The sequence below is a fragment of the Myxocyprinus asiaticus genome, chromosome 47, assembly GCF_019703515.2.
Source record: "Myxocyprinus asiaticus isolate MX2 ecotype Aquarium Trade chromosome 47, UBuf_Myxa_2, whole genome shotgun sequence".
Classification (NCBI taxonomy): domain Eukaryota; kingdom Metazoa; phylum Chordata; class Actinopteri; order Cypriniformes; family Catostomidae; genus Myxocyprinus; species Myxocyprinus asiaticus.
In genome coordinates, this window is record NC_059390.1 from 10986370 (window position 1) to 11009640 (window position 23271).

General features: G+C 39.8%; 1 protein-coding gene across 2 annotated transcripts in view; it reads right to left on the minus strand.

Moving 5' to 3' along the window:
* LOC127436380 (ankyrin repeat and BTB/POZ domain-containing protein 3-A-like) overlaps positions 1-23271 on the minus strand; it is a 187003-nt gene that overhangs the window by 34833 nt on the left and 128899 nt on the right. For both annotated transcript variants that reach the window (XM_051690477.1, XM_051690476.1), the window contains exon 2: positions 21632-21781. In XM_051690477.1, coding sequence (XP_051546437.1) covers positions 21632-21781 — 150 coding nt within the window. The remainder of the gene's footprint in view (positions 1-21631; positions 21782-23271) is intronic.

Here is a 23271-nt window from a genome sequence, read left to right on the forward strand (position 1 = left end):
CAAAATACTAAGAAACAGTCTGACATATGGTGCTGGACCAGGTGTCACCATTCCATCATGATTAAATATCTGAACACCAGAGCGTGCACAGCTTAATGAAGAACAAAATGTCAAAGATGTCACCAAGATTGGTTTCTCTATGAATGCCACACTTAATGAGTTTAATTGTTTTCACTTCTTAAATCTATATATGTCAGAAGCACATTGTATATTTGTATTATTATTATTACTCTTACTTGTGGTAAGGTATTTGAATCCCCAACCCTACCCTATTAAACTTTGGCATGTTCATGCTATGGGTATAATTAATGCCTTAAATCATGTGGATTCACAAGGAGAGGTGTGCTATTAATTTTCTCAGAGATTGGACTTGTGATTTTCACCTAGTAGGCAATAAAGTGGGTGAAAAAATCTTGCATTGAAAGAGGAACCAGAATGTCATAGAGACTTGGGGGAAGGCTAATTTGACTACATTCATGTATTTATTTGGCACATGTTAGCAACCACCCAGAATACTACAGTAACTGCATAGCACCATGCTAAAAACCAGATGCTTAACACCGCAGCAACTGCATAGCAACACCCTGGCAACCACCCACAATGCCCTAACATTGTGGCAGCAAATTTTGCATGGACAAGCACCACTCACCTTTTCTATAAAAATCTAGTTTACTAAAATATCTAAAAATCTACAATGTGAGTAGGGATGCCAACTGTCCCATATTAGCCAGGATATCCCAAATTTTGGTTCAAATGAGAACGTCCCGCTCAGGAAGCCTAGTGTCCCGTATTAAAGCAGCTAAACTCTGGAAGATGCCCCTCTCCTGATCGAAAGGCAAATGTCTAGTATTCCTATGGTGAAAAGTTGGCAACCATGAATGTAACTCTATTTTACACTATGTAAAACAAAAGACCCAGGATGGAACACTTATGGTAACAAGTAAAAGAGCCAAACACCTTTTAGACATACACATCGCCTGTCAGTCAACTCGAGAAAGCGCAAGTGCATTAGCTAGACCAGCTTTAAAAATAGTGTTTAAGTGTGATCTGAGCAAAAGAAGCACAATTTATGATACATTTGTTGTCAGATTTAACTGCTGATTTGAAATACGTTCTTAGGTCATAATCTTGGCCAACCGTTTTGGAGATTTCTGTCTTTTTCCATTCAAGTAGATAAGAGCTGTACTTTTATGTCGCTTGTATCCATAAAAAAGCTGCCTGGGAGAATTCCAAAAATGGCTGCAGAGTGAACTGACTTGAACACTACTACACTATGTAAAACACTAAGTCTATTTTACACTACAAACATCAACTACACAACAGGGTTCAATATACCTGTTAATGTATGACAAAGTTGGCCTCCTCCAGACCCACACAAGTTAGACAACTCAAAGTACTTGAATGAGGCACAGTCTTTTTTACCAGGAAATCACATAGGCTCCCTTTTTCAAACCAAGCCTTTTGGGTGTGATTCAGCCTTGAAATTGCTCCAATTATAGATCCACAATTCCCCTTTACTCTCATCTTTTCTCGCAACAGACAAACAGTCAGCCTAAAAGATAAATCCTCTATATGGCCTTCTCTATTCTAATTGCTCTTTTGTGGTTGGTGTAGTTTGGAGGGAGTCAGAAGAGGGGAGAGAACTGAGGCACTCGTACATCTTTATACTTTGCAGTAATTATTCTCTGGTCGTTCCCAAAAGGCCTCTCAGGCACACCTGCATTAATCATAAGAAATGACTCGGTGGAACTCCCTCTCTCTCTTTCTCTTCCCTTCAGCAAATGTGGTAGTGGGAGGTGTAATTATAAGGAACAGATCACGCCCCCGTCGAATATGACTCTGCAAAGACGCCCTGTGAGCCCATCCACAAGAGCGAACAATATTGAGACATAAAATTCAAGTTTTTCATTTCATGCTGTACTATTATGCATAATACTAAAAGAGATGGGAGTCTTTACAGGCAAGGCAGTACAAAATGATTATGTTCTATCTTCCTTCCACATTGGCAGTTTCTCGTAGGGGAGGAAATTAAGGATTATTTTACTAATTTAAACTAAGTCAACAGGAAATAAAAATTAAGTCAAATTGTTTATTTTCTTAAAGGTGCTGTGATTTAAAAAAAATAAATGACATACAGAAAACTTCCCTATTACCAGTCAGATATCATTGAATTAGGTGCCATGAAATATCACACCATGCAACAAAACAAAACACAAAACAAAACACAACACAACAGAAAACAAATCAATCATATTATTTAATCAAAAATCACTGGTTCCACCTGAAACTACTTCAGGTGGAACCAATGACATAAACAATTTCCTCTTATTTTTCAACCCCTCCCTACTAGACACGTACTGTAGAAAAAACTTCTCATGATCCTACCCCTCCAGTGTTGTTTTCTTATTGAATATTCTGTTTCATTCAAAAATGCATAACGTTAAAAAAGTAAATGGGTTGAAAATTCCATTTTATATTGACTTTAATAATCACATTTCCATATACTATGGACAATAAATAATAAAATCACAATGTGAAAGTAACCTTCAGTGATTATTTAAATAAGTAGGATGTAATCTAATGACACTGAACGAAAACCTGAACCTTCAAAAGGTCTCCAAAGGACAAAGTCAAAGCTGAAAGACTTTTTTTCCTTTACTGCCCTTTCAGTGTCAAAGAAGCATGAACTCTTTGAAGTTTATTTCAGAAGTGTTCTCTAATGACATTTACTGAGCAAAGCAATCTGCTCAGCCTTATGGAGAAGCTTTACAGACAATTTACCCAAATCTTTTGAACAAATACAGCTAGGAGCACATCTCTATTCATCTATAAGTGTTGTATTAAAGGGCTCATATCAAGAGAAAGTACATTTTCCTTGATCTTTAGCGATAAATGAAACATACTGTAACTACAGAACACAAAATTGTTGACTGTGTGTAACACCTGCTACTCTGCATTTCTTTCTGAAAGATCGTTAGAAGGTGTGTTCGAAACGAGCAGCTGAAGTTTTTAACTACAGTGAATCAATCACGAGAATCAAAGTTTCACTTTTGACAAAATGTTGCCTTATGAGGACACATTCCTTAACTCTTGCTGCGATTGTCAGTTTAAATTGTAAAGTTTATGACGGCTGCTCACGTAAGCTCCAGTGCACAAAAAAAATCAACCGCTGCAAATTATGAGTACAACTGGATTCCACTGAAGAGTTCAGATTTACATTACTTTACCAGCAATATTATGCAGTTTTTAATACATAAATCTCAGTGTGGGCTAAAAGGAGACTTGTTGTGCTCTGCCCATCGCTGATAAGCATGGTTCATATTCTCTAGATCTACAATACCCATCATGCACACATACTACAACTTCATTGTGCATCTCTGGTAAGCCTCCCACTCTCTAGAATTACAATGCCCATAATGCACTATGTCACCTCCCCGAAGTTTGCACACTTTTACTTCTGATTTATCGCAATACTGGGAAAGGAGAGGTGTACAAAAGCAACACTTTACTTATTTAAAAAGTAACTCAGATATTTTGAACTAAAATAAAAATAAAAATATCGCGTTACTTTACTCGTTACTCAAAAAAGTAATCTGATTACGTAACATGAGTTACTTATAATGCGTTACCCCCAACACTGCACACACACACACACACACACACACACACACACACACACACACACAAACACACACACAGACACACACACAAACTTTAATACCACTAGAAGTCAATCTCAGAAATAAAAATTACAAAAATGTACCCTTACCACCTGGAGCATTGGTCATTCAAAAAACGGTGATGATTGTTATTTTAATTTCTCAGTTTTTGTCCATTTGTTTTGTTTATCTGCAGACATTTTATCTCTTGCCACCAGTAATTTTGATTGGGATTCAAGGTCGAAGCCGCCATTGATCTACTCATCAGCAAGGCAATCTGTAGGAGATCAAGACCGGTGAATTACGGTTATGCCTGACTAGTCAGCAAATGTGTCATTGAAATAGGTGGCTTCATTTAAAAGTCACACACACAAACACTCAAACAAAATTATGCAGTGTGCTTGTGTATGCATGTCATATCGAATCCCCCTGAGAATGATGATTGCCTCATCCACCTTACGAGCTGTGTAGACCAGAATTATTAAGGCAAACTATCACTCAGGGAATGATTCATCTAGCTGAAGACTTGGCGCCATTAACAATGATGACAAACTATATTCATCAACCAGAGGCCACAAGCACAAAAGTGTCTCATCTATGGGTCCATTTAAAACATGGCTTTCATCATAATTAACCACCCCTGGGAAACCATTATCATGCACTTTTAAAAGTGCAGTTATTATAATTACTAGGGTTGGGCATTATAGCTAATATATATATATATATATATATATATATATATATATATATATATATATATATATAAAACAACATTTTTCATCTTTTTAACAATATTAAATATATAGTACATCTCAATATTTATGTATTTCCTCTAAAAAAAAATAAAAATAAAATAGAGCACATAAAATTAAATGAGTGAACCAGAGCATCATTTCCAACATATTCTCATGACAACTTTTAGTATTAGTAAGATTTTTTATGACTTGGCTCATCTGAAAAGGTGAGACTTCTATTCCCATTGAGACCAATCAATTAACAAACAGAATTTCAAATTAATACAATATAGGCATACAAATTTTTGCTAACCTCCTATTCATTTTCATCCACATTTCATTTTAACAGAGGAAACATCTGTGAAAAAATTTGGTTACCAGTTTCATATTTATTTATGCAAAACAAATGACAGATGAATGTTAATAACCTGTTATATAGTATACTCCCTTGTCTCATTCCAAACCCAAATGTTTTCTTTCTTGTGCAAAAGTTATTTTCCCTTTAAAATCATGGTTAGGTTTAGGGTTTGGGTAAGGGGTTAGACCAAGGTTAGGTTTGGGTTAGGGGTTAAACTTAGGAAAAATCTTGTTTCTCTTTAATTTTCCTATTATAATCATGGTTAAGGTTTGTATTAGGGGAAAAAATAATTATAGCATTGTTCATTAGTTCATTTATTTTTCTTGATGTGAGTAAAACTCGTTTTTGCACAAGCTAACTCGTACATATTCATCACATTCTATTATTACGACTTGTCATGAGGCCAGGTAGTCATTTCAACCAAACAGCCACCGTGGCTAAGAAAATTCAAAATGTTTAATTCAAGAAGCAAAATACAGTTAAAAAAGTAAAAAAAAAAAATAAATTTAAAAATTTAAAAAAAAAAAATATATATATATATATATATATATATATATATATATATATATATATACACACTCTACTGGTCAAAACTTTTGAAACACTTGACTGAAATGTTTCTCATGATCTTAAAAATCTTTTGATCTGAAGGCGTATGCTTAAATGTTTGAAATTAGTTTTGTAGACAAAAATATAATTGTGCCACCATATTAATTGATTTCATTATAAAACAAAAATTTTATAAAAAAATTTAAAAAAAGTTTTTGAAATTGATGACTTGGACCAAATAATAAGAAAAGCAGCCACTAAGTGCCCAACATAGATGAGAACTCTTCAATTCTGTTTAAAATGCATCCCAGGGTGATACCTCAAGAAGTTGGTTGAGAAAATGTCAAGAGTACATGTCTGCAAATTCTAGGCAAAGGGTGACTATTTCGAAGATGTTAAAATATAACACAGTTTTGATTTATTTTGGATTTTGTTTAGTCACAACATAATTCCCATAGTTCCATTTATGTTATTCCATAGTTTTGATGACTTTATTATTATTCTAAAATTTGAAATAAAAAAAAAAAAAAAAATGCTGAGACTTGCACGTGAACATTGATGATGAGTTTTGAATCAATTGACTGAAATGGAAAGTTTAAAACAATACAAGTAAATTAGTTGAACTTACTAACTCATGTGCCGCATTGCAACTTAAGTTAAAATCAGAGACACTACTAAAACATCTCTGACTTAACGCCCTAAAAATGCGAGTTACAAGACAAAACTAGTCAAATAACATGCTCTTTGGGACACTTAATAGCTGAATAAAAAGTGCATTAAAAGTATCTCAATATATACGATGTAGCTTAATTTAACATTGCCAGCAAAATCAAAACAAATATATTATGAATATTTAATATACCACCCATCCCTACTAATGACAAACAATCATTTGATCAAAGACATTACTGCCGGCATACCTGATACAGATACACTGAACTTGTTTTTCAAGTCAGTTTTTTTGTCCTAAAGCAACCTCTAAATCTGAATCCAGCTGCCAAGGGTGTTGCTTTCTAAGCTGTTCTCATGTTTTATTTATGCATGTCAGTACCATGTCTAACAGGGAAACCTCTCCAGAGGAGCCAGACTGGGATTGCTGAGTGGCAGTCTTGCTTACACGTCTGGCCCCAAATCTCATTTTATGATGAAATATGCAGAGTTGTTGGATAGAAGGTGATTTCATAAAACTGATCTCTAGAGGTGAGATAGGGAATAACAAAAGACATGTGCATTCATCACCGCTCTCGAGGGCTTAAGGGTCAAAGTATTCAGATGACCTGTGTGTCAGTAGATCTAAGTGGAATGCTCATTAAGTTAATACAACAAACCTGTATTAGCTTCTCTGAGAAGTTCATATTTACATTCTCTAAATGCTAAAATGATGTGAAAGCAGTTTACATAATGACTCACAAAGTATGCAGAATTTATGAGCAAATCGCAACAGTACTACTTTGGATTTGAGAATAAAAGCTATAATATCATTGCTGGGCCTTGTAATCTTGTTTGATGTCAGGACTACACAGATAAATGCAAGACTGGTTGAGATCCAGGTCTAGTGCTTTTGCTGAAGAGTCAGTTGGCAGCTATTTACTTATTTTTGGGCAAGATTTCCAGTGGATTTGATGGACAGGCCAAGATGGACTTAAAGGAATAGTTCATGAAGAAATGTCATTATTTACTCACCTTCATTTGTTTCAATCCTGTTCAAGGTTATTTTTTTTCCGTTAATTGTGCTGGTTGCTTTTTCCATGCATTTACAAGTTTGAATAGCTTTCAAGCTTTAAAAGGACACAAAAGCAACATCAAAGTATCATAAAAGTAGTCTTTAAATTTTTTTTTAATAGTAGATGTTAATTAATCATAATTTTAAGTCATTATTCACTGAAAATCTTATGCCCTAGCTCTCCTTAGCATGAACATTAGAGTTCATAAAAGAAGTGGCGATGTAAGATTCATGAACAAATAATTTTATTGTAGTAATTATAAGATAAAAATGATTATAAAACTATTAGTTTATTATAAATAACATAATATTATATATAATTTGTATTATTATTAAATTATACATAATTTTATTTTAATTGTAATTATAAATGTATTATTTTCCTATTTTAATTTTAAAATTAAATTGATTTCATTTAGTATTATTTTTAATATTTTGAGTCAAATATTTTCAATAAATTGTTTGGTCCAGTTCACAAAATGAGCCTAAAGGATTTGTTCATCAGACTGATCTGGTTCTTTCTGACTCAGTGATTAAGTTTCAGCAGTTAGTAGCTAAAACTTTAATTTCGGTCTGTTTGAAAATGCAGCACACAAGTCAAATGGACCATTTTGCACCACTTTCATGGTCCTTTTGCGTTCTTTTTGGAACCTTAAAAGCCTCAGTCCTGATTTACTGTAATTATAAAAACAACCAGTAAATAAAAATTATTTTTAAAAAAACACACAGAAAAAAGAAAAAACATAAAGGTGTGTAAATGATGATAATTTCAATTTTTTGGGTGAACTATTCCTTTGAGTCTGTATGACAAAATTAGTAAGAGTAGAACCAACAGGTGTATAAAGTCATATCCATCAATATACCGCACATTGTCATATTAAAAAATGGTGCTAAAGAGTTGAAAACAACTTTGCCTCTCGATCCTATGCAAGTCTTAGCAGGGTGTCTACGAAAATGTCTCTATAGGATACTATATCCAAGTACATGACAAATGGAGGGGTCTCAGCATTAACTACCAATGTGAAAGCAGCAGGAAATAGTGGAGCCTTTATAATTACTCACTTTCAGTGTAATAACTGGGTTTTCCTTTAACCGTGAAAAAGGCACCTTGCTATGCAATCTGCTGCACAGCTCGTGGGAAATTTTTTCAATGAGTTAGCACAAGACTGGTACTTGGAGATTTCCTTTAATTATATTTCAAATATTCTCGCCTCATTTTCTAGAACAGAGGCTAAAATGCACATTATATTTTCAATAGTCAAGCAAAGGTTTAATGCGTATTTCATATGCTGTAGTGCTGTAAACACAAGCACACAAAGCACACAATTTAATATAGGTTCCCTACTAACAACAGTCTCTTAGCATCAGGATTTCATATTTGTGAATGCAAATAAAAGTGTTTAGTAACCTAAAATGTACTCATTTCTCTATTAAAAGCGATTATAAGCAATTAGCAGTGTTTCTATGTGCTAATGATGATGTATACAATGTTAATTGCTATAATTATGTGCCATCTTGGCAGAATTTGTAGTTATCTTGTACAAAATGTGTGTCATTTAACTACAACTGTCGGGAGGCCTACATTCCATTTGATGAAGCAATGTGTTTTAATAATTTGCATATCATTTGTGTGTCATCACAAGCAAAACTCTAAATGAAGTGGGGCTAATTAGAGACCATTCTCCCATGCAATGTTATATTACAATGCCCTGTTAAAGGAAAAGTTCATCCAGAAATAAAAGTTCTGTCATCATTTACTTCTATGTTGTTAAATCAGTTGTTGGATTGGTTTTTGTTTTTTCCTTTCATGAAAAAGTAGATAGTGATTTATATGGCCAAACTTCAAAAACCACCATATAAGGAATTGACAACAAACCTGGAACAATACATTCAAAGCCAACACTTTTCATTTAAAGACAAGCCGGAATAAGATTTGTGAGCTCCGGAGGAGGGGAAGATTATCAGCCTTTATGAAAAACTAAATAACTTTCTGTGTGTTCCTCACACAAATTATTACATGGTTTCAAAAGACTTGGAATATAGTGCACACGTCCTGTGGACTACATTTATTATATATAAAGGTGCTTTTTTGTCCTTTTATAAGCTTGAAATAATTTACCTTTTACTTTTGTTGCATGGAAAACAGAAGCAAGGTCAGAATGACATAAGTGTGAGTAAATGATGGCTAAATATTTCATGTGGGGTGAACTATTTCTGAACTATAATGATCATTGAAAGGTCAGTGCTGCATCTTGTAATCTTCCTTTCACTCTTTGGGGTCTGTCAATAATGCAAGCAGTGAGCGACCTACAGAAGGAGGTGTGGCAGGTCAGGAGCAGCTGCAATTTGTGCAGATGAAAATAATGACTCAGTTGGCTTTGAAGGTCAGGTCAGAAACAGTAGGAGTTGGAAAAGAAAGGCTTTTCTTCAGATTTCAGAACTTAGAGTTGCACTATAGTCTGATTCTGAGAGCGATGACAATAATTTTAATTTTATCGCTCAGCCAATGCCAGATTTTATGCCAAATAAAGTCCTCTAATAAAGCTAATTTCTTAAAGGCAAAGAGGAACTTTTTTTTTTTTCCAATGGAAAACCTTCCTATCCTCTTTCCTTTTTGCAAGTTTGTTTGGTGATAGTGATGCAGACATTCACACTTTAACTTAAAGGTTTACTACCAAATCCTTTTAAAGTTGTTTCCAATGGCAGAAATATTTACACTATAAACCCTAATGTTGCCATTACTGGAAATTTTTTTTGTGTTAATTAAACATTACTTGAAATGTCAAGTTTTGGGCTCATAACACAATATATGTTCCTTGAACTTATTTTTCTTAAAAATCCATACATGTAAGACTAAGTGTTAATAATAGATCATTAATGCCTTATGCTTGAACAATTTAACTGTGTTTCTCTGGTGAACTTATGGGCGCATTTAAATAGTTGTTATTAAGAATTAATAGAGGTTTAAGCTCTTCTGTTATTTCGTACAGCAAATAGTTGTTTTGTGTGATGTCACCAGGGTGATCTGTGTCCCCTTTGGTCAAGTTGGACCCTGTTAATATTATCTCAGTTCTCCTTGTGAATGTGCAACTGAAGTACAGGTGTCTAGGCATTTCTGTGGAGAAATAAGTTTATTTAATGATTGACACAGAATCAGTTATAATCTTTACTTAAGCTGTGTTTTTGCATGACCTATATTTGAGTCCATTCAGTTACAATTATTAAGTTGAAACAACATAATTTAAATTGCAAATCTGAATTAAGTCTACTTTCATCTAGTTACATTAACTTAAATAGTTAAAGCTGAAGTATATAACTTTTCTGTGTTAAAATACTTTCTCCTATCCCAGCTTAATATGCAGAGAAAACTATAAGTAGGCCATTCATAGGTTTACTTTCTCGAAAACTGGAAGTGCTGTGTTTCTGTTACGCTTTGAAAATTGCTCTGTTTGTTTTGACAGTCCCATTTAGACCCGCCCCAACAACATTACTCAACCAATGTTATGAGTTGGGGGTGAGACTATTTCTTTGTTTGACCAACGGCAGACGGGGGGCGTATTCAGAAAACTGTTCTGAAAACAAAGTTTATTTTTGCAATTCCGTTTGGTGGCGCTAGAGGCGCAGAAATGACATACTTCAACTTTAATTTATTTCTATATGATCACCAAGTTAAGTGAACTTAATACGTTTTGCAGACACAATTACTCATTCCATTGAGGAAACAAGTTTACTCAATCAATTGAGTAAAGTCAACTTAGGGTTTTCAGTGTAGAAATACAGTACTAAATATTTTAACCAATGGCTGAACTATTTTGATAGCTTAAAATATTATAACATGAGTCCTAAGTACTGTATTGCTTTCCACAGATCTACTTTCTACAACACTGCCAAATTATTAAGTCACCATTTCTCTTTCAGCTATTTGATAATTTAGATCACAAATAGATGACAAATCTGCTTGATAAGTGATAAAGTAAATGCATGGCATGCAACTCTTTAGACAGTAAGTTTTCAAAAAGGTTATCAGCATAGGAGGAGCTGTGTAAGTCTGTCTCTGTGTGTGTGTGTGTGTGCGTGCGTGTGTGTGTGTGTGTGTTTTGCAAATGGCTGTGGGGGTTTTTTTTTTACCACAGTGTGTTATCGAGGCCTCAGAGAGGAAATTGTGTAGCTCAGCAGGTAGAAATAAGTGATGGAAGAAATGACAGACATGTCAGGCCTGAAGGACACTATGCCCTGAGAGAGAAAGTGAGATAATATGAGACTAACTGCAAAAGTGTGTCTGAGTGTGCTCATTTGCACATTACCCGCATCACCAGTCTTTCTTACCTCTAGTATTTGGTTAACGTCATGGTTACTGGTGTAACCTCCGTTCCCTGATGGAGGGAACGAGACGTTGGTGTCGATGTAGTGACACTAGGGGTCACTCTTGGGAGCCCGAGACACCTCTGGTCTTTGATAAAAGGCCAATGAAAATTGGCGAGTGGTATTTGCATGCCACTCCCCCGAACATACGGGTATAAAAGGAGCTGGTATGCAACCACTCATTCAGGTTTTACGCTGAGGAGCCGATATAAGGTCCGGCCATTTCAGCGGGTAGTTCAGCGTTGTGGCAGGAGGGACCAACGTCTCGTTCCCTCCATCAGGGAACGGAGGTTACACCAGTAACCATGACGTTCCCTATCTGTCACTCACTCGACGTTGGTGTCGATGTAGTGACACTAGGGGTCCCTATACAAAACGCCACAAGGCTGAACTGTGTTACGTGAACTGGCGGTGTGTGGTGGGCAGACTTGCTGTGTGCCTCATAGCCAGCACACCAGGTCGACACGTAACCTCCCCCAACACAGTTATGAGTGTCGAACGGCCCTTTTTGGGGACAAGTCGACTACCCAGAGATAGAGACAGGCTTAACCCAGTCATGGCCTCTTTCCCCTTCTCTTTTTCCACTCCCTAAAAAAGAAGGGGGATTATCCGACTGGGCCGCCAGGTCTAGTCGGGGGGTGTCCTCCCCTTGGGAGGGACACCGCGGAGACCACACCTCGCCCCAAGAGAGGGGGGGATATTTAAGTGGAAGAATACATCACATGGTCTTTCCAACCATGTGGAGAGCCTTCAAGGTAGATCCTACCCAATGGGGGAGGAGTTACTACAACATGGAGACTGAGGGGCTCTGCCCAAGGAAGACGCAGTTTGCCAGTAGGGAAACGAACTAGCGGAAGATATAGATCGCATGGGGTTAGCCTTACAGGGAACCGCCACATGCGGAGCACCTACCCCAGAACCGGGCTCTTAGTTAGCGCGTGTACTGGGCCGGCAGCGAGTCTCTCCGAAAACTCGACTGCCACAGGGCTCGGAGGAAGTCAACCAGGGAACAACCTTTGTGAACACTACTGGGAATTAACAGCGCACGTCTTCAGCTCAAAAGGAGGTGGAAGGCGCTATGTGCAAGCGATACACCCGGCCGGCTATCCCGGGCTTATCCGCTTGTGTTGCGTGCCACTACCTGGGACGAAACCGGTTCCACCCGGAGGTTGTAGAACCTTGCAAAGGTGTTGGGTGTTGCCCAGCCCACTGCTCTGCAATGTCTGTTAGAGAGGCACCTCTGGCCAGGGCCCAAGAAGTCGCTACACCACGAGTAGAATGGGCTCGTAGCCCTACCGGGGGCGGCATGTTTTGGGCGAGACATGCCATAGTTATGGCGTCAATGAGCCAGTGGGCGATCCTCTGCTTGGAGACAGCACTTCCTTTCCGCTGTGCACCGAAGCAGACAAAGAGCTGCTCAGAGAGTCTAAAGCTCTGCGTGCGATCCAAATAGATGCGCAAAGCGCGCACCGGACACAGCAACGCCAGGGCTGGGTCTGCCTCCTCCTGGGGCAGCGCTTGCAGGTTCACCACCTGGTCTCTAAAAGGAGTGGTGGGAACCTTGGGCACATAGCCCGGTCGGGGGTCTCAGGATCACGTGAGAATAGCCCGGACCGAACTCCAGGCACATTTCGCTGACAGAGAACGCTTGCAGGTCACCTACCCTCTTGATGGAAGTGAGCGCAGTCAGGAGGGCAGTCTTCAAGGAGAGTGCCTTAAGCCCGGCTGACTGCAAAACTCAAAGGGGGCTCTCTGTAGACCCTGAAAAACTACAGAGGTCCGATGAGGGAACAAGGCGTGGCCTGGAGGGATTCAGCCTCCTGGCGCCTCTTAGGAACCTGATGATCAGATCATGCTTCCCTAAGGACTCACCGTCGACTGCGTCATGGTGTGCTGCTATGGCAGCAACGTACACCTTCAAGGTGGAAGGGGACAGCCTCCCTTCCAACCTCTCTTGCAGGAAGGAAAGCACTGATCTGACTGCGCACCTCTGGGGGTCTTCCTGATGGGAAGAACACCACTTAGCGAACAGACACCACTTAAAGGCATACAGGCGCCTCGTAGAGGGAGCCCTAGCCTGAGTGAATGTGTCTACCACCGCAGGTGGGAGACGGCTTAGGTCTTCCGCGTCCCGTCCAGGGGCCAGACATGGAGATTCCAGAGGTCTGGGCGCGGGTGCCGGATGGTGCCCCTTCCCTGAGAAAGAAGGGCCTTTCTCAGGGGAATTTGCCCGGGGGAGCTGTCACGAGGAGCGTGAGGTCCGAGCACCACGTCTGGGCGGGCCAGTAGGGTGCTTACCAGGACGACCTTCTCCTCGTCCTCCCTGACCTTGCACAGGGTCTGTGCGAGCAGGCTCACTGGGGAAAACACATATTTGCGAATGCCAGGGGACCAGCTGTGCCAGCGCGTCTATGCCGAGGAAGGCCTCGGTGAGGGCGTACCAGAGCGGGCAGTGGGAGGATTCTTGGGAGGCGAACAGGTGCACCTGTGCCTGACTGAATCGACTCCAAATCAGCTGGACCACCTGAAGGTGGAGTCTCCACTCTCCCTTGAGGGTAACCTGTTGTTACAGCGCGTCCGCCGAAGTGTTGAGGTTGCCCGGGATGTGAGTGGCTTGCAGCGACTTGGTGCTGCTAACTCCGTTGGAGGAGACGGCGGGCGAGTTATGACATACAGCGGGAGTGCAGACCGCCTTGGCGGTTGACATATGCTACCGCTGCCGTGCTGTCTGTCCGAACTAGCACGTGCTTGCCCTGGATCAACGGCCGGAACCTCCGCAGGGCGAGCAGAATTGCCAGTAACTCGAGGCAGTTGATGTGCCAACGCGGCTGCGGACCCGTCTAGAGGCCGGCAGCTGCGTGCCCATTGCCAACAGCGCCCCAGCCCATTTTGGAGGCGTCTGTCGTGACCACGACGCGCCTGGAGACCAGTTCTAGCGGAACACCTGCTCGTGGAAACGAGAGGTCGGTCCAAGGGCTGAAAAGACGGTGACAGACCGACGTAATGGCCACGCGGTGTGTCCCGTGGCGCCATGCCCGTCTCGGGACTCGAGTCTGGAGCCAGTGCTGAAGCGGCCTCATATGCATCAACCCGAGCGGGGTGGCCACCGCCGAGGACGCCATATGCCCCAGGAGCCTCTGAAAATGTTTCAGTGGAACCGCTGTTTTCTGTTTGAACGCCTTCAAACAGGCCAGCACCGACTGGGCGCGCTCGTTCATAAGGTGCGCCGTCAAGGAGACTGAGTCCAACTCCAAACCGAGAAAAGAGATGCTCTGAACCGGGAGGAGCTTGCTCTTTTCCCAGCTGACCCGAAGCCCTAGTCGGCTGAGGTGTGAGAGCACCAGGTCCCTGTGTGTGCATAACCCGTCTTGAGAGTGAGCTAGGATTAGCCAGTCGTCTAGTGTGGCCATCATCCGCCCGGGAGACCGTGCCGTGAACTCCGTCGCTCGGAGAGCGAGGTCGGTCGTCGAGCGCAGTTCCTGCATCAATCCCGGGGCGGAACTACCCTCGTGCAGTTCCTTTAGCGCCTTGGCAGACTTGCAGGAGAGCCATGGCGTGCAGGGCGGAGGCGGCTTGTCCAGCAGCGCCGTAGGCTTTGACCGTCAGAGACGACGTAAACCTACAGGCCTTGGACGGGGGCTTTGGGCACCCACGCCAGATGGCGGCGCTCTGCGGGCATAGGTGCACCGCGAGCGCCTTTATCCACCGGGGGATTGCCGAATAACCCTTGGCCGCCCCACCATCGAGGGTAGTGAGAGCGGGGAAGCTGAAAAGATCGGGACCGGGCAGTAAAAGGTGCCTCCCGCGATCTTGTCAGCTCTTCATGCACTTCAGGGAAGAAAGGAACGGGGCGGGGCGTGGCTTTGAGCGGCGCCGCGAGCCCAGGAACCAATCACAGAGCCGCGAGGGTTCAGGGAAGAGCGGTGAAATCCACTCTAACCGACGCTCGCGGCTGTCCGGGAAAGCATGTCGTCATCTCCGCGTCAGCCTGTGACTGGGCGATCGACCCCGAAGGGAGGAGCCCAGCCGAGGCTTCCGACTGGACGAGCCCGCTCTCCGATGCTGCGCTCGAGAGCTCATCACTTTCGCGGGCTCCGAATAAGAGGTCGAACTCGCCGTGAGACGAGCCGGCGGACTCACCCGGAAGCCCGATCGGGGCAGACGAGCGTGCTGGGGAATGGGAGTTCCGCGGGGGGATACCCGGCGGAGGCGGTCCCATTGGGGTCCCCAAATCGCCCCCAGTGCTAGCCGCGCTGGCCTCAAACCCGTGGGTAAAAGGACCGAGGCGGGAGCCTCTGGGGTGGCTCGCTTCCTTATGAAGGCGAGCCGCGACCGCAATGTTGCCATGGACACATTCTCGCAATGAGAATGTGACCATCCACGAACGCTGTCTCCGCGTGAGCAGTGCCCAGACACGAAAGACAGTGATCGTGACCGTTAGAAGGCGAGAGATAACGAGCACAACCAGGAATAACACACAATCGGAAAAGCATCTTTAAAAAGACGCGTCTTTAAAAAGACGTTCCGTGTGTGCGCTCTTTTAGAGAAATATATACTCTTTTAGAGGGGAAAAATGCTCTTTCAGAAAATATACTCTCTAGTTTTTCTGCCGAAGCGCCCAGGGGCATTCTCTGCAGTGCACCAGTGCAGAGGGGGGAGAAGCCGCTGAAATGCGCCGTCAGATCCAGCAGGTGAATGAACAGTAGTATTCAGCTCAATGAGCATGACCGTTCGGCTCCGAAGAGAAAATCTGAATGAGTGGTTGCATACCAGCTCCTTTTATACCCGTATGTTCGGGGGAGTGGCATGCAAATACCACTCGCCAATTTTCATTGGCCTTTTATCAAAGACCAGAGGTGTCTTGGGCTCCCAAGAGTGACCCCTAGTGTCACTACATCGACACCAACGTCGAGTGAGTGACAGATAGGGAACTATGGTTATTACGTAGTACAAAGAGGAAGTGGTCTGTCTTTTATAGAAATTACGGCACAGTTAGGTTTTTATAGATTTTTATTCTTATTTCTCAAAAAAAAAGAGGTGAATATCTAAAAATCAGGGTGAGGTTCTCTTTAAGGAGACTACAAATGGAATACAATGGATTAAATTAAGTAATAATGGAGAATTCTTTAAAAAAATAAGGTTTAATTATCACATTGCTATGCCTTTCTATTTGTCTTCTTCTTTTGATTTTCACTTCTCAATTATTTCAGATTACTTTAACCTGGTTGAAGTGCCACTTGGCGTATTACCGGAAGGCTCAGCCCCACCAGGAAACATCACATGGGATGGGAAAAATGGGCTTGATTGGACCATCATTATTTCCAGGCAAAATGGAGGTGATTACACATCTCCCGCTGGGGACTGGACAATCATTATTATTAATCCTGCCAGTGAAAGTGATGAAGCGTTAGCCATAGATAAAAGGTAAGGGAAAATGAAAGATTTAGTGATATATAAAAAGGTTGAAAATAAAAAGACACATGACCATTATATACATTTTTTTACTGGTAGTGTACTCTAAGGCATGCTTAAAACAATTAAGTAACATTACAACTATATGGACAAAACAGGTATGGCAGTTTTGCCCCATTAGATCTGTAGTCCTCAGATTCAATATTTCCAATTTAATTTCAATTTCAAGATTTCAGCAATGAATTTTAAAGTTACGATGGGAATTATTTAGCAAACAACTGAAAAACTGTAGTGCAGGCCAAACTGTAATACCCTGTCTACACCGGACACGAGTGGCACGCTGTGTCAAAAGCAATAGAACCCATTATAATCAATGATGATGTCTACACTGGAAGCATCCATTGTAAACAGTAAACGGATGTCCCATTCCATTTTGTGCTGAACGCACTGGTGCTACTCCAGCTAACAACACAAATAAACGGTTTAGAACGTCCGTGTTGGCGCGTCCAGTGTAGACAGCCTCAAGCCGTTGCTTTGAATCGCGTCAACGGATGCGCCTAGTGTAGACAGGGTGTAAGGGGCTCTTAGAGTCTGTGAAGGGACACATATCTGAATCATTGCCATATTGCAAATAAAAGAAGGATATAAATAGAGAAAACCATCCTAAAAAAATAAATGAAAAAATAAAAAATCTGTGAATTACAGACACATTTCCTACAAAAGTATACGTTTTACTTAAAGTGTTACTGGTACACTGGTAGAGATCACTATGGCAACAGCATTTTTCCTTGAGAATACACATAATACAGCCAAGTAAAGAAAAAACACTTTAGAAAAAAATATGTAACATAATAGCCTTGAGGAAAGTGAAGTGTGGAATGGGAGGGCCTCACTGTGAACTGGCCCACAATGTATTCTGTTTCCTGGTTTATTTGTCTATGTTGACACTTTTAACCGCAGTGGCCTTCCACCACACTGACAGATGTCTGAACTCTCATTAGTATATGCCTCAGTAAAAAATGCTGGACACAAAGAAAACAATTTCACATTATACCACCACTACTGAATTTCCAGAGTATGGACACTGTGAGGTAATTTCATTAGACAGAAACAATACTAAAAACAGCCAAAAATGAGATGATTCAACAGGAAATGAATATACATGAGACATTTTCATAAACAAAAAAGCGACTGCATAATCTAGGTTTTTGTCATTTGTTATACAGCATGAAAATGAGCTATAATTAGTTAACAGTCAATTAGATGGCCTTTGAAGGGGTGGAAATCAATGTACAAATGCTCATCATACATTGTGAACACAAAGCTGGAAAAGAGGGAAAAGTCAATTATAACTGATTATTATGCCTCATCTGTTGGTGCAACAGCTAATATTCTGCATTGCTTCATCACTGATGCAGCATTACACCAGGATCTTCACCTCTGTGCTAATGAGTTACATAAGCCAAAAACACAACCTGAAGTTTCTTAAATCACTACCCTAATTTGTTGTGCCTGTCTAGGTTTGCTTAGTATTCGGGACCTTATTTTTACCAAAATAAAATCAAGGAAAAAAATTAAGTCTATTTTTAAAGCCAATATATTCATATATACAGTATGTGTGGGGGTGTGTGTGTGTGTGTGTGTGTGTATGTATGTATGTATATATATATATATATATATATATATATATATATATATATATATATATATATATATTTCACAATTCAATTATAAATTAAAAAAATGACAATTAAGCTCATTTTCCCCTACAAAGTCTGGCTGTAATTCTCATTATTCTCAATGGTGATTCATATTAGATTTTCATCACTCAAAAAATATTTTAGCCTATTTTAAAGATTTACGCATTTCAATTTCATAAAAAAAGAAATAAAATTTTTAAAAAAAAATCCCTCGAATTAACAAAATTAAATATGAAATATATATATATATGAAATATTTTATTTTATTTGATTAAGAATGCTCAATTCAGTTTGATGAAATTTTGTTATGAAATTGAAATGCAAAAATCTTAGAATTATTTTTTGAGTGTACTAAAATAAAGCAAGTTTACTAAATAACAGCAAAATTACTGTAATACAATTTTTCTTTTTCTTGTTCTTTTTAAATTAGCATAAAAGTTGTAAATCAAAAAAATTCCCATTTAAATACTTAACATTTAAATAATATATTATTATGTTTTTTTGTATTATAGTAATGAGATGTAAGGGGGGCAAAGTGCATAATTGTCATGAGAATAATATCACAACAATTAAAACAAATTTAATGGTCCTAAATATAGGCTTCTTTATCATGAAACAAATTAAATTTCTTATGACTGTTTTAAAAAAAAAAAATGTTTTAAGTAAAATACATGGACATGTCCTTGAAGGGTTCTGTGAGAATCACTTACTTATTCTAAATTCTATTTCACAGTGCTGTAAGTAAATCATGCAGGTACATAAATCTTGGTAAGCAAGCAAGCAAAAGTCTGTTTGGTATGTTTGCTTTTGTGTTTCACATGGCTGACGTTGATGATTCTGCTTCCCAACACAGAATGTAAAATTGATTAGAGTGACAGAAGGGTCACTGGCTCTCTGTAATTTACTCAAGTCCCTCCGCACAGATTTATTTGCCTTCATTATGTCCACATGTGTTTACTTGACAGGCACACTTGAGGAGACATAATCAGTGTGGATGATGGTGTACTTCGTTGCATCTTGAATTTTTGGGGTTTGTGTTTTCGCTATGATTAGAAAACGACCATGACTGACGGCAGTCCTACAATACGGGCAAGCTCTGAAATCCACTGCTACAGACACAAGCCAACCACCATCACTAAGACAAATATACAAAGAGATATTTTTCTGTGTGACGGCCATCCGGTGGACCCTACATGGAGACACACCCTGTTCAGTTTAGGGTAGGGCCGTCCATGTGCTGCCCACTGACTTCATACACCCATGCAAAATTCTAAAAACAGCCAACTCGGTGGACTATCCAGATGTCAAATAGTTTAGGGACTTGAGACAAAATAGATGCCAGACTTGTAGGCTAAACTATAGGAAAGATTCACTTAATGAACTGGCCAATGAAAATGCTAAAGAAAGTGAAATTCAGCTGCTACAATTTTGAATGCGCTGATGGGTGTTTTGGGATAAGTCTAACATCAATTATATGATTTTACAATTGCAATATGATCCTAAGGAAACATAATGACTACATGGTTCTTTGTTTAATAGCATTTTAAAACAACATTCATTAATAAGTAATTGACATTCATAATAGTTTCAAAATCTAGTGAGCTGCGATGCTCTCTACTAAAGCAAACAATGAGGTTTGGTAAGAAACAAACCGAAATCTAATGTATTATTTAGTGAAAATGTTGACTGAACATTACTCTCTTCTGCGCATTCATGTGACTGCATGAGAGCTGCAGTTCACGCAGCCTCCCGCTCGCGACATGGGGCATTCAAGCGAAAACTCGTTTTGTTTATCTTAAGACAGGTCCACTGTCCACCACAGCGATAGAAACAACAGAACACAACACAACTGCACACAAACCAGAGAACAGAACTTACTAGATATGTCTGATGAGTTTGTAGTCAGAGAATAGATGCATTTCTATGTCCAGCCTTATTTATTTGAAACAGAGTACTAAATCAAACTGAGAGAAATAGAGGAAGTGGGAAAGTTTTGTCTCCATTTTGAACTGGTGAGCATTTGTGACAGATCTCCGACTGAAGAGAGCGATACGATACCTCAGCGAAAACATTTGGTAGGTGTAACATTCTTGGCCAAAATCAAGTACCGGTAGTTTTTAACCAGCTAGTGAGATGCTGGCTTCAATATACTGTTATGAGAAAGTTTTTGGACCGGTGCCATTTCATAGCGGGTGGGGCTGCATGGCGTAAATCCACTCGATGCCAAAAATAGAAACCAAGCGATTGGCAGAATGTCCTGTTGCTCATCACGGCTGGTTAAGACAAAAACTCTGACTCTGATATATTTTTTAATCACGTGTTGTTTGCCATCAGATTAGGACATGGTGTGACTGTAGTCACCCTTCAGCCAGCTGTCTATCTCTCTCAGTTTAATTGAGAACTCTGTTTAAAACAAATAAAGCTGGACAAAAAAATATATCTATTCTCCAACTACAAACTCATCAGACATATTTAGTAAGTTCTGTTCTCTGATTTGTGTGCAGTTGTATTGTGTTTTGTTGCCAATATCGCTGTGGCAGACCTGTTTTTAGATAAACAAAATGAGTTTTCGCTTGAATGCCCCATCTCATGTCAGATACTGCTCTCGTGCAGTCTCATAAACACGCAGAGGAGAGTGATGGTCGGTCAACATTATCACTAAATAATACATTAGATTTTAGTTTGTTTTTCACCAAAGCTCATCATATGCATTCATAACAATCATGAGTCTCATGGAATAATTTATTAGACTTCTGAATTATACTTTTGAAGCTTGAAAAGGTGCAATTGTCAACCATAAACTGCAATTGTATGACATCACTGAGCACAACTTTTTTTCACAATTTCTCCCTTTGTGTTAAGAAAAAGAAAGAAAGTCATATAGGGTTATAACAACACAGGGATGAGTAAACAATGACTGAATTTTCATTTTCGGGTGTACTATCCCTTTAAGCATTGCATGATGTAATAATGCTTGTAATTAATGAAAATTAATACAAAGTGTTAGCCTGCGTTCAGTGATTCTAAAATGTACATGGCCATGTTTTCACAAAACACAAACCCACTTAATTCCAACATTTCTGACAGACACAAAAACCCCCAAAGACACAAATTTATAAGGTGTGAGTACTTACTGAGCTCTGCAATGCTCCCCACTCGAGTCGCCAGGAGGGACTGTTCAATGGTGCGGAGTTCTGCCTGGCTGTAGGCATGACCCTCCCCGGTTTTCCCTGATCGCTGCTGGTCACGGTGCAGGTTCAGACTGTCCGGCAGACTCAATATACCTGGACCAGAGATCAGAGAATCAAACGTCAACAAATGCGTACAAAAGTCAAAAACAGACAAAAAAATAAATAAATAAATATGCAATGGGGCCTTGGAGCTTTTGGAGCAAAGTGTTATGACATTATTATTGTTTGAGACACAAATCAAACAACCCCTGAAGCAATTAAAACAGCTGTTTTTGTGTTGGACCGCTTTCAAATTGTAACAAGCCATGCACTCTCAGGTGAGTTCAGCAGCAGCATGTAGTTTTGGCTGGAGCCCTGGTCGTCTACTGTTCATTCAATAACCCTAATCAAATTACTGCACACATCCACTGCCAGTGCCTTTGTTTGAACAGGAGAATAGGCTGCGACAGATGGGATATTGAGCCCAGCCACAGGTGAATAGGGACAGACATGCAGCTATCTGTCTGAGCTAATGGCTTCACACGCAGGGAGTAGATTGTGTTTCTAAATGGGTATTAATTAAAGGTTTGATATCTGTACTTATTCAAACAAAAATGAAAATTCTCTCATCATTTACTCACTGTCATCTCTTCCCATTGTATGACATACTTTCTTCTGCAGAACACAAATTTAGATATTTAGAAGAATATTCCAGCTCTGTAGGTCCACTACTGTGGGTGAGAAACAGATCAATATTAAAGTCCTTTTTTTCCTTGACATTCTTCTCCCTGCCCAGTGCATGAAGAATGTGAATCACCAAAAACACCAGAAGAAGAATGTGGAAGTGATCTGTTTCTCACCCACACTTATCATATCACATCTGAAGATATGGATTTAACCACTGGTGTCGTATGGATTACTTTTATGCTGATTTATGTGATTTTTGGAGCTTCAAAATTTTGGCACCCATTCACTTGCACTGTTTGGACCAAAAGAGCTGAAATATTCTTCTGAAAGTCTTCATTTGTGTTCTGCAGATGAAAGAAAGGGATTCACATCTGGGATGGCATGAGGGTGAGTTAGTGATGAGAGAATTTTAATTTTTGGGTGAACTATCCCTTTAAGACATTATTTAGTATGTTTATTATAGTGTTTTCCTTAACAAACCATTGGTATAAACAAGAGCGCAACAGTTGGTTTTCAGGAGTAAAAAATGCCATTCACTTTCTCCTTAGGGGAACTGATTATAAACAATAACTTTTAAACCTTTAAAGACAGACCTACCATGAGCTCCGAGGTTGTAAATTGATTGTATATGCTTCTGTTAAAGCCATCAGTCTGAGTTATTAACACTTATTTTTTTTTAAATCTCAACCAATAGCAGAATTACTGCTAAAGAACTACACTACCCATGATCCTGAAGGGAAACAATCCACCACTTAGAGAATTGTGGCCAACAAAGCACACCAAATGAGCTCAGCAGCACTGTAAATGATGCAAAAATGTTGGTCTATCTACAATCCCAAACTACTTTTGAATATTTCGCTATAAACATATAATGGATAACTTTCAATCAATAGTTTAATATTTTTTATAGGGATTGT